The sequence below is a fragment of the Acanthaster planci genome, linkage group LG06, assembly GCF_054643075.1.
Source record: "Acanthaster planci isolate LZ-2023a linkage group LG06, COTS_SCS, whole genome shotgun sequence".
In the NCBI taxonomy this organism is placed as follows: domain Eukaryota; kingdom Metazoa; phylum Echinodermata; class Asteroidea; order Valvatida; family Acanthasteridae; genus Acanthaster; species Acanthaster planci.
The window spans coordinates 8,080,260-8,092,455 of NC_141782.1; the positions used below are offsets into that span (position 1 = coordinate 8,080,260).

At 41.3% G+C, this 12,196-nt stretch overlaps 2 protein-coding genes across 4 annotated transcripts in view; both read left to right on the forward strand.

Annotated features, from left to right (window-relative positions):
- Positions 1 to 8,461, forward strand: part of seh1l (SEH1 like nucleoporin) — a 28,731-nt gene extending 20,270 nt beyond the window's left edge. The window contains exons 13-14 of one of the 3 annotated variants that reach the window (XM_087137702.1): positions 6,884 to 6,973; positions 7,933 to 8,461. In XM_087137702.1, coding sequence (XP_086993828.1) covers positions 6,884 to 6,965 — 82 coding nt within the window. In that variant the 3' untranslated portion in view covers positions 6,966 to 6,973; positions 7,933 to 8,461. Of the gene's footprint in view, positions 1 to 4,774; positions 5,347 to 6,883 lie in introns of those variants that run through there. The other 2 variants (XM_087137701.1, XM_022255229.2) reach the window with 2 other exon arrangements.
- A 767-nt stretch (positions 8,462 to 9,228) lies between these two features.
- gnal (G protein subunit alpha L) overlaps positions 9,229 to 12,196 on the forward strand; it is a 70,710-nt gene continuing 67,742 nt past the window's right edge. The window contains exon 1 of the mRNA XM_022255227.2: positions 9,229 to 9,882. Coding sequence (XP_022110919.1) covers positions 9,744 to 9,882 — 139 coding nt within the window. The 5' untranslated portion in view covers positions 9,229 to 9,743. The remainder of the gene's footprint in view (positions 9,883 to 12,196) is intronic.

Here is a 12,196-nt window from a genome sequence, read left to right on the forward strand (position 1 = left end):
CAACTGGTTAAATAAACAGAAAACAATTAAAATTAGAAAAACTATAAATGCAAAAACGTAAGGAAATAAAAACAATATTAATGTAAGATAACATTAAAAATACAATATCACATTAATAAAATAATTTCAATTAATAAAGCTATGAATGAAACAATTTGAAAAGAGACTAAAATTTAGCGTTTTTCAAGATGTATTTTTGCGTTGGGGAGATGTTTATTATATATAACGGGTTTGCCCTTACCCAACGTATATTAATAAACACTGTATGCTCAGTGCTTGTCCGAGAGCTTGCGAAAAAAACCTCACAAGCTTACTCGGGTGGGACTCGACCTCCTGCTTACTAGTGCAGATGTCTTAACCACTCGACCACCGAGCTAGCCAGTGTCGGCTGGCCGGTCCGAGTCAAATGAAGCAGCGGGTACTGCGAACTATTTTCAAGATGTATTTTTAACATCTCCCCAACGCAAAAATACCTCTTGAAAATAGTTCGCGGTACCCGCTGCTTCATTTGACTCGGACCGGCCAGCCGACCCTGGCTAGCTCGGTGGTCGAGTGGTTAAGACATCTGCACTAGTAAGCAGGAGGTCGTGGGTTCGAGTCCCACCCGAATAAGCTTGTGAGGTTTTTTTCGCAAGCTCTCGGACAAGCACTGAGCATACAGTGTTTATTAATATACGTTGGGTAAGGGCAAACCCGTTATATATATTAAAAAAAATTTAGCGTCAAAATTACTTTTCAGTGCACATATGAAAGAACAAAAAACCCCTGTTCTGGCAAGGCAGTGGGGAACAATGGAAAACAAAATGCATGTACATAGAGCCTTACAAAAATGATAGGGTGACTTTACAAGATTAAAGCTGGATATTCTACAAGGCATGGATGATAGGACCCTGGTTAAAGAGGTGTTCACGTAAAGCGTAAAAGAAGTCGGGGGGGGTTCTAGACAGATGTCTCGAAGGCGAATTAAACAATCTGGGAAAGAGGGTAAACAAAGAATATTTCATACAAGTTCGGCAGTATTGATGTTTGAAGAGTAAGGTGTCCTTCCTCATAGGCTGTGGAAGAAAATGTGATGGGATGTTGATACATTTGAAGAGGCATTTGATGCAATACAAATGCCAAGTAGGTAGGGCCGTATCCAAGGCTATGTCCACAAGTCATGGCTGAGGCTGGAAATAACCGTGCCTGTCAGCCACTAGTTAGCGGCTGCTGCCACTTGTGCGCTATTTTCGGGCTACGGCCAGTGACTTTTGACACGGCCGGGGTAACAGACACTCCTGTCGAAGGCCGTCTGTGGATCGGGTATCCTATGGCTGGTGATGAAGTACTTTTTTGTTTGGTTTGGTTTGGGTTGGGTGGTTGGTTTTTTCGTAGAGGGGCAACGGTAGAAAGCCGTAGCCATAGACACCAATTTCCGTTTCAAACGCTTTCTGCGTTTGTTAACTGTGGCTCATCATGTATTGAGGAAATCGACGCTGTCGACACAAAATCGGGATGGTAACATTATGCGATGCGCGGTGGAATGGTCATAACTGTCAGTCCTTCCGGTCTCCTCGTTGCAGTTATGAGATGTGAAAACTGTTTCAGAAAGTGATGTGCGAGACGGTGGCTTAACTTTTGCAATGTGTACATGCATTTTATTTTCTGCGATTGAAAGAGCAAGTCATAAGTTTGTCAAAGGTTTAAAAAGATTCAAATGTTTTTCGTTCAGAAAAGGAGGTTTCAAATTCTTTTATCATTCGGCTCTAAGAATAAATTCCTTCCCCCCATTTTAATGGTGTTGCGTCTTGGTCAATATTCTGTTTGGTGATTTCGTATTCACATTACCGTCAAGAATACCATTTCGAACACGGCAGAAAGAAACGGCTATTTCCGGATCGAGCTTTCCGCGAATTGGGATTTCACTAATCGCCATGGTTTTAGTGCAATGTTTTGAGGCCTTAGAGCCTTAGATCGTCGGTTAATGATGTGGATAGCCCTTTGTTGAAGAGGGACTAGGAGTTTCGAATTCTTAATAAGATAAATGGGCATACTGACGGAAAGCCATTTGTACAAGTATTGTATGGAACGTTTGCATACATTATTACCGTCCTCCCGGGCCCCTTTCTGCCATACATAATTATAGTGCGCTCATGAATTGCTTTTCTCGTTGCGTTTTGTCCGGTGGCATATCCAGGCGTTGGATCCAGGTAGGACTTTCTAGAATCCACTGTTTCGCACGTGTACCGTTTGTGATATAATGGCGCTAAAAGAAACTTTTTTAAAATGGCACCTTTACCCGTCTTTATAAAGAAACTCAAAACTCAATTCTTAGAGAAATATACGTAATTTTGTGAAGTTTTCTTTTAAGTATTCTGCCCTTGTCTCACACTTGTCAGCCGTATGCCATGTTTTGTTGTCCATTTGTCTATATTTTGGTTTTTTTTTCTGATTGCCTCTCTTCTGTCTGTCAGTCTGTCCCTAGGTTAGGGTACAAAAGCATTTGCTTAACCTAACACCTAAATGTCATTTTCCTTTTAATGTTATGTAACATTGCTAGTGTTAATGATATTTATATTTATCTGTGACAAATGTACATTTGTGTATCAAATTTGTGTCCACAATGACAACATTGAATAAATGTCCCCTAATAATACCAAAACCAAAAAAACAAACAAAAAAACTTGCTGAAGCGTGGCCTCGGCCTCTGTTCCCGCACCCCGCCTTGAATTGGAAGAAGGCAAAGAACATTGTAATGTATGAAACGATTATCGAACCTATATTAAGCAAGCACCCTTCCCAGAAAAACTTCCTCCGCCCCCAATATTGCACTTTATTTGCATCACACTAAGGCCTTTACTTTTGTCAGCCATGGGATAGGATTAAAATGTCACCTCGATCCGCTCCCTGTTTTCACCCATGCACAAATACAGGGTACAGATGTAATCATAGACTAAATACGAAGCGTAGCCACTGTTGTCTCCCGTTGCTGTCTGACAGTGACCACGGATCCTATTCCTCCCATTTCATAAAGCTGGCCATTTTTTGTTGAGCAATCCTCAAACGTCTTGCACTTTGAGCAGAGTATTATACGGCATTGGTTGATCCAGTGGAGGCATCATTGAGGTCCACCCCCCCCCCAAAGGGAGCAATTTTTCTGTGAAAGGAATGTGGAAAACTAAGGCGATTTGTTGGCCTACGCGGTAGCATTGCGTCAACGCAGCTTGTGAAGTGTTCGCTTACATGATAGGGGCGTGGCTCCCTCGCAAACGGAGAAAGATCAGTTCACCTCCCTTTCTCTCGAGAGCTTGTAAAAGCCCCCTAAAGTAACTCAACCCACAGAAAGGCCATAAAAGATTTGGACCGCTTCAGTTTTCTCCCCCACCCCAAATTGTGGTGGTGAATTCAGCCACATGAGCAAGAGCGGTGTTTAAAATTATTCCACGGGATATTGTATGTCGATGTCCACGGGGTATTGTCTGTCGATGTCCACGGGGTATTGTCTGTCGATGTCCACGGGGTATTGTATGTCGATGTCCACGGGATATTGTCTGTCGATGTCCACGGGATATTGTATGTCGATGTCCACGGGGTATTGTATGTCGATGTCCATGTACATGTATACACCCTGCAGCCTATACAGCGTGCCCCCCCCCGATAAAAACGCAACCAAAATGTTCTCCCGAAGTATCATTGAATTGATAAACAGTCAGTTTTGAAAGATAACACAAGCTGCAATTCTTTTTGTAAATCAACCATTTCTGACAAAATAAAATAAAATGAAAATAAATGTTATATTTGCGTTGCGTTTTTATAGGGACACTGTATATCAACATCCAGGATTAGGACAGAGTAGAAGTGTTTCTGTGATTTTGGTAGTATCAAGAAACAGTGGCGTATTCAGCTGGCGAAGGGGCAACTGGCTTCCTGAAGGAGGCAGGTTTCCATTTCAATGAATTGAAAACGCGAACATAAACGGCACAAGGATGAAAAAATTGAACCAACAATTCAGCTAAAAATCCTCACCCCTCCCCCCTTCATCTACTCAAACCAGGATATGCCACTGTCACTGTACATGTAATTGGATTTCACTAAATCCATGTGTCGGTGAATACACAGCCTCTCTATCCAAAACGGGATATACGGGAAACTTGTCATTAGAACACGAAGATGGAATTTCTTTGTAATTATGTTTTTCAAGCGCTCAAACAGCTTATCCACTCTCTCGGGTTTTTAAGGCGTAAAATGAAATCTTTCAGGAAACTGTGACATTGAGAGAAAACATGAAGCAGTCTGTGATGCTGACTGGTTTAAGTAATGTCTACCAGCGGGCTTTGAGATCATTATTTGCCGCCACTTTCATAGCAGTGCCCCCTTTCATATTTGTGCAGGTTTTTGGAGAGCATACAGCTGTTGGTTCGGTATCGACTCTGTCAATCTTGCCACATCTACGACAAGTCACCCCATCTGAATTCCATTTGTATTTCCAGCATCAGGTTAACATTGTTTTTCAGTCACTCAATTCCGGCTTCTACCTACCTGGCTCCCGTTTGCTTCAAAATTCCATACATTTCTCGTCATTGCCATTCCTTTGTTTTTAATGGCGTTTTATTAAAAGATTTTTACTGATCCGGCAAATCTCATTTGAGAAAGGGAAAAGACGAAAAGAAGAAATTGACTTTTGGCCTGAAAATTATTTAGGTGAAAAAAGTATGGTTTAAGAGTGTCAAAATACCAACCCGAGACTGATCAGTCGTTGTAGTGAGTCCATTCTTGTGTTGATTCTGATCTCCAGTACACTTACAGCTGGCGGACGGAAAGAACCTACAGTTTCCCGACGACAGACTGCCCCGAATCCCCTGTCCTCCAATGGCTACGAGATCCCTCGCACCAGTCCTGGTCTTCACCAGAAGTACTACGGAACACCGTGACGCGCGCAACGCCGACCATAGGTCCTGTAACAGCGCTGGAACGAAACCCCGAATAAACCGGGTCGCGCCCGCGCTGGGAGATGGTGCTGATGTTGGGGCAATCAAGAAGAAAAGACTGAGAGAACTGTCAGAATTCCTGGTCACTAAGACTAAGAATTGTTCATAATGTCCGTTGTATTTTTGATTGAGAATTTTATGTAACAATCATTGTGGCCTTGTAATGTCATATGTTTTAATCGTAACTGAATTCTATTCGCAAGCTCCCTTTCTATGTTCATCCTGGGAGGGAATAAAAAACATCCCAAACCTAACTCAATTATTCACAATAAAACTCAACACTTAGTTGTCATTATACGGTTGCCTGAAATCTTGGTTTAAATTAACGGTATTCAGAACAAGGGCAGATCTAGGGGGCCAACGGGGGCCATGCCCCCCCCCCCAAAAAAGCACCACAAAATTCTATTTTTGAACAATAATGGGAGGAAGGTATTTCTTTCATTTTCTCCTTTGCAAATGCGTGAAAAAATCCCCAAAATACAGCCTCGTCCCTCAGAGAAACCATAAATTGTTTACGTGAACAAAACAAGACAAAAAACCCCACCAATTTTGAGGCCCCCTAAAAAATGAGTGTTGCCCTCAGCAAAATCAGTTCTGGATTCATCCTCGGTTCAGCTCTCAAGTTGACTACACAATGGGGCCAATCCTTTCCAACAGTTGAAACAAACCTGCTGAAATTAACCAATCACTGAGATTGTTTCACACCACTTATGTGTGAGAAACATTGACCAACCCTTTACTCCATACTCTTTTACAATTTTGAGTCGTTTGATTTGCTTGCAAGATGTTATTTTAAAATGGTTTATATTTTGCTTTCAGGCCTTTGTAGAATGTTTCTTTCTCCTTTGATTCATCATACCAGGGACCATCGGGAAACTCAGGTGTAAACATTGTTAACACGATAAAACAAAATTGCCCTGAATTCGACAAATCAGCTCATGGGAAGGGACCATCAGGGAAACAATTTTGGCACGATTTCAATTACCAACAATTTTGTACTATATATAAATCAAATTGATAGTAGCATTTTGACGTTTCCTCGTTTTTACACGTATGGAGCATTTGTTGATATCGTAGTTGTCAGAGGACCCAGAACACAACCACTCGTCTCGTTACCGTCATACACATTCATAGTCTGTTTTGCAAAAACACTAGGATTTTGCATAATCATGACGTCTGCAGAGTTCAAAGCTTTCACGATCCGTTCTTGTAAATGTTTGATTTCCGTATCTTGACATTCATGTAGGTTCATCAACAAATTTTGAGCTCATAGAATAGGCCTATGCCAGTCTATAAAATACGTGCAATTCGGGACTGGTTTTACGAATAATCAGACGATTTTGAGTCAGTTATATTTAGAGAGACGATGAACAATGCTCATAATGCTTTCTTCTACTTGCTACCTTTTTTAGTGTAGTACAAGTCAATGTGCGTGGTGTGGAAATTTTCTCCCAGACACACCCAATCCATCCCAGTTCCCATCTCCCAAAATGAAATTATCAAATTTAATGTTAAATTGTCACAGTGAGTGGCAAATCGCCTACAAAAATTGCATAAATGGCGAGGCGCTCTGAGGATCACGTTCACTCAATTGACCTTTATTTGCTATTCCCAAACCAGGCGGTGGTTTGGTTAATTTTGATGTTTTTAACTGTTTTTTACTTGTTCATGTTCAACCGAAGTGAAAACGTTATCTGGAAAAGTTTTTTTCGTCGCTGGCAAGGGAAGTTGTGGAATTTACGTCGTTCGTGTGCCATTAATAATAGTTTACAGTTTATCAAAACAATCAAAATGTGTTAACAGCCTTACAATTCTCTATAATTCTTTGTCCTGTCTATATAACATGACATTTTAATTCCTTTGTTCGTATGACAGTGACTTGGGAGTGAAACATTATTTACCTGTTGCCATTTTAGGAAGAGCGTCAAGGATGCCGACAGAGCCCTCAACACTGAATTAATAACGGTTGGAAGTCCGGAACACAGAGTGGTGATGTAGAAACTAAGGTATTGCTCATAACCGCGGTGCATTATCTTTCGCTTTGGGACCCAGTCTCCGCACAGTGGATCAGGGAATACTAAAACACTCATGATGCCAGCTCTTTGTACGAATTGAACTTGATGCCTTAAGGTTGTATGTGATTAAAAACCGAGTCTTGCCTCATATAGAAATGGGCTGTTTTAAAGAGGGCAAATTGTGGGATTCGGATGCGAAAATTTGCTGAAACCGACCGGGATGACCTGAAATATACAAAGCTTGAAAGCTATGATGGATCTAGAACCACATAACATTTCAGTCCTTGCAGAATCTTCCTTATGACAAAGACATTGTTATTTTGCCTTGAGAAGATCCTACCGGATCCTACCGGATCGAAAAGCTACGCCATCTTATACTTTTAAAGTTTTTGTATTCGCGTACATGTATTTTAATCTGCATTTTCAATCAAAATAATGCATTGCGGCTCACCTTTTCAACAAAAATTATGTTTTGTACTGTAACGTTTGTGTCTAAATGATGCACATGTTAAAGTTAGATGCAGAATTATCGTGCCAAAGTGGTACTTGTCAAACAGATTTTGGACAGTTAAAAAAGTACAGTCATTGGCGTTGCTTAGAGAAAGGGGTACCCCCAATGGAAAAAAAGAAAATAGGTCTAAAGAAACAGGAAATGGGAAATGCTGGCTTTTCACAAATATTTTCCAAATTGATCCTTCCCCTCGTGTTGATGGTTTGTGAACTTGTGTCTGTCGAGTACTATAACCACAAGACAGACCACTCCCCCCCCCAATCCTGGCAACGCCCATAAGTATATAAATTCAAATCAGCCAATATAAAAAAGTAACTGAAAATCGTTGTTTTGCACTGTATATATAGAAATGCGTGAGTTTTTATTGTGTGCTCAATTGAGCACTTTTATTTGGGGCTTCGTTAATGATTTTTTTCTGTCGTGTCTTTTTTTACGAAAGGTATATGTTGTATAGTCGTTGGGTTTTATGTGAAACAATTGAGCAACCGCTGTCATGAACTGTTTGGTGCATGGGCTTCCAGGATGGTGTGTTTCTGACAGTACACAATGAGCTTTCTGATCGTCAAACAACACCTGGTGTGCCTGACAGACAAGTTCATGCACACCTGCAACAGCCAAGAAACCCTGGAACGGCCTTGATCCGTCTACGCCCGCGCCGCATTCATGGGAGATAGCAGAGTAGGACCAGCCGTTCTTTGGAGTTTGCACTTGGCACCCTCCAAAGAAAATCACGAATCTTCAGAATTTTTGTATGCATAACTGATACGATACAGAGCGTCTTTTGTAAAGCCGTTTTTTATTGGCCTCGCAAGTGTTAATCCGAGAGAGAAAAAAATCATAGTTTACGGGACCGAATGTTTGTGGCTAGCAATTTTTCATTTAGAATAGCAAGACTGAAAATGCAATTAAGTTGGAGTGGGGATTGAATGGGCCAAATAAAGTGGAATAGATTTATGACTTTCCTTGTATATATTTGTATATAGAGATATGATTGATGCAGTTCTGTCGATTCATAGTGTAAAAAAACCCCATGCGGCAAGTTGTTGCCACATGATCTAGTTGGCTAGTATTAGGCCTACATGTACCTTGAACAGGCGAAGTGTAATGGACCACACAATATTTAGTGAGACTGAAATCGGTGCAAATCCGTTCGAAGTACCCCCTTGGCCGTCCGTGAGAATTCCCCCGCATAAAGAAAGTGTACTGAACGAAAATTTAAAAATTGTGACAAAGTGTGTAAATTCATCAGACTTTCCACCATTTGGTTTTAGCACCAATGTTAGTTGTACTTAATCTGTATTTAAGAATTGGATTTGAATTTGTACTTTAAGAAGTCCTTACTGGCTGCATAATCGTTTCATTTAAAGATTGAATTATAAAGTAAATTTTTGTAAAACAGCTTTATTCTACACCAACGATACTCTGAAGGCTTACATTTGAGTACGCTAGCTTAGTAAACGCCAAAATGCGATCTTTCCTCTACCGAGTACGAGATAACAGAAAAGAAATATCATCGTTCCAAAAAAACACAGGGCCTCAGTCAATAAGGTCACTTGATAGCTGTATCTATATTTTCTATATGCGTCTGCGTTGAAGACCAACCAATAATCAACCTCAAAGCCAAAATAAAATGTCTAAGAACGCAGAACTTTGCCCGTCCAATACAGTTACTGACTAACAAAAGCCTGGAGTGTTGGCATCTAAATCGAATTTCGCTCACTTCCCGGGCGCGTTTATCGTCACTCTCTTTTTGACAATGTGAGTTAATCGACCGGAAAATATATGCAACCCTTTTAGTCCTTTATCCAAAATTATTGAAATGCCATCGGGTTGACTTCGGACGAGTCTGGGTGTTGGAGTCGGGAAGTGCAAGTTGAAGAGCGATTCACTGTCGGACATTACAAAGTTTACAAACAACCGCTCGTGAACCTTGCACAATTTAAGCTCACTGTCGGCTTTTAAGTGCGAACGGCGTTCACAGGGGTGGGGCCCACTGTACAACAAACGCCGAACATTTCAGCTTCGTGGAGCCGGACTCAGACCGGGAATAACACCAAACCTGCAGTTGCGCAAAGCAGATGGAATTGCTTCGTACAGGGCTAAAGTTAAAACCTACAGGCAGCAAATGCTCATGCAGGGGGCAGCGGTGCCACTGATTTGGAAATAAAAGTAAAGAATCCAAGAAAGAAAACTCCGCACCGCAGACCTTGCATCGTCGGTTGCAGAGGCGCCTTCTTTCACGGCACAGTCATGGGAAACATGAATGACTGCATGGGAGGGCCAGTGGACGAGGCCACACGCCGCAGTCGAGAGATCGACAAGTTCCTCAAGGAGAGTGGAAAGGAATTCAAGGCGTACCTAAAGAATTGGACCAAGCTTTTGTTGCTAGGTAAGACCAAGTCAGTGGGGTTTTGTTATGCCTGGGTTAGTCCAAGAAGTTGAATAGTCCCTCAAAGCGGCTAAACTGTTGTTTATAATGTTGTAACTCCCCCAGTTTCAAAGCATTTCCAGGTTTCCGTCGGCACGACTTAAGAAAAAAAATGGGAATTTAAATGTGAAGAATGGGAGGTGTTCCCAAACCGGTTTCCCACGCCAAAGTATTTTCATAAATGTTGGTTAATAGATAGCAAACGCGGTCAACAATTATTTGAACAATCACTGTTTGAGTAGGGCACAGACATTGTTTCAAATGTTAAACGAAGTTGTTCAAATGTTCAATGCTATTTTGAAAACTTGATAATTTCAAACACGTAACTTTATCTGGATATTGAAATGTAAACAATGTTACCTTTGTTAACATTTTACGCAAGGTTGTTCATTTTGTCCTGCTAATAAACAGTGGTTGTTAAAATAATTTTCAACTGTGAAAAATGTTTCACACCATTCTGAATAGTTTCATAGAAAATGATGTCAGGGTTTTGTAATATTGATCCTGAATGTCACACTTTCTATTGTATGTCCTCTTGGAACACCTCCCATACTTCACATTTAAATTCCCTTACAAAACAAGCAAAGAATTGCCACACAATGTGCCTGTGATGAAACAAGGTCCAAGAAGGGGGCGTGAAGATTCAAACTGCTTTCAAAGTCCTCACCAAAAACCCACTGATCGTGGTTCAGGAGAAAAAAAATCGAAGCCACTTATGTCAAAGTCAAGTTCTGATTCAACTCTTGCTGAAATTTGACCTCGTGGGTTCCAGTGGTCGAAACCAGATATCAATGCACCCCAGAAATTCAGTAATTGTCACTTCACAGATCAGCAGAAGCACCGTTCAAAGACCTCGATTTGCATCTTCAGCATTTGCATTTACAGGTCTTGCATAAGTACCTCGTAAAACATGCCGACAGTCATTGCCCGAGTAACGTACACAGGTTTATGAGGATTGTGACTGTCCGTTTGTCGACGGAAATGTACATTCTAAAACCACAATCCACACAACTTCCCCTTGCGGGTTCTCTTCGCATTTCCTCAAGCACGGATTCGGCTGCTAGTTACAATTTAATGCACTCGCCAAAAGTTGAGTAGAATAGCAGTTTATTGGTGGTTCCTAAGCAATGGGACCAGACCCAGGTGGTTTTCTTCTCGTCTCTCTCTGTCTCACTCTCTCTCTTTATTTTCTTTTGTTTTTTTCCTTTTCCTTTTTTTTTAGTTCTGTATTTTTGTATAACAACAAATCACGATGCTACCTGCAAGTTCCGCACCTTGGGAAAAACAAAATCAAGTGTTGAAATGGTGCGCAATAAAAGAATGAGCCACTTATTATAATCAGACCTTTCGTAACACCAACCATCCAATCAAGATTGGCCAACATTTTGTCTACTGCCTGAGGAGGTGGGTGTTTATCTGATGCAAACGCATAATTTTCAACCAATTCGCCGGCCGCACCCATAGGCCATGTTTACGGCCTATTCTGATACAGCCAACGTACCCGTGTGATCACTTCTTTCCTTCTTGGTTGACCGATTTGCCTCGTTTTGCGTCCAAAGCTGTCTCTGCAGACTTTATCTTGTGGCTGAGGAGTGTAGAATATGCAAAAAGGCGTTCACTGTGAACTTATTCGTCTTGTCCAGCGAGGGTTGGAAATAGCTCTTGCACAATATGGTGGTTTGTAAAAAAGATCGACTTGATTTTGACTTGGTTTGTCGGAGCGTCACTGGTACCGGCGACGTGTCGACAGGGCTCTGCTTGCGCTTCTTCGAGTAAGCCGACCCACAGACCGGACCCAGACGAAGCAATCCCTGCGTGGTTGACAGCCCGCCAAGTCCTACAGGTTGCTCTCCGTTATTATACAACCACCGGCACGTTAACGGTTACACTCCCGTGTAGATTGGTTAACACTCCCTCTTCGCACTGTGTTCCAATATGATTCCTGCACACAACTTTTGTAAAGCAAAACGTTAAGCATGAAGTCACTTTGCACGAGATACCACTGACTTATTGACCAACAAACATTTTGCATAGTATATGTCTAAAATGTTTCACTGCAGCAGAATGTGAGTGAAAAACGGTAGATTTTTGTCCATTTAAAAGTCTGTTGAAAAATAAAAATATGTTTGCCTTGGTCAATTTGCATGGCTAACGATGAATCACTGAAGCTAAACTGCACAGCTTACCCTTGATGCATGTTCGTAAATGTTTTGGTGTGAATTTTATGTAATCAGGGCCTGCATGATTTTGCAGGCGCGCGTCTCCCCCAATTATG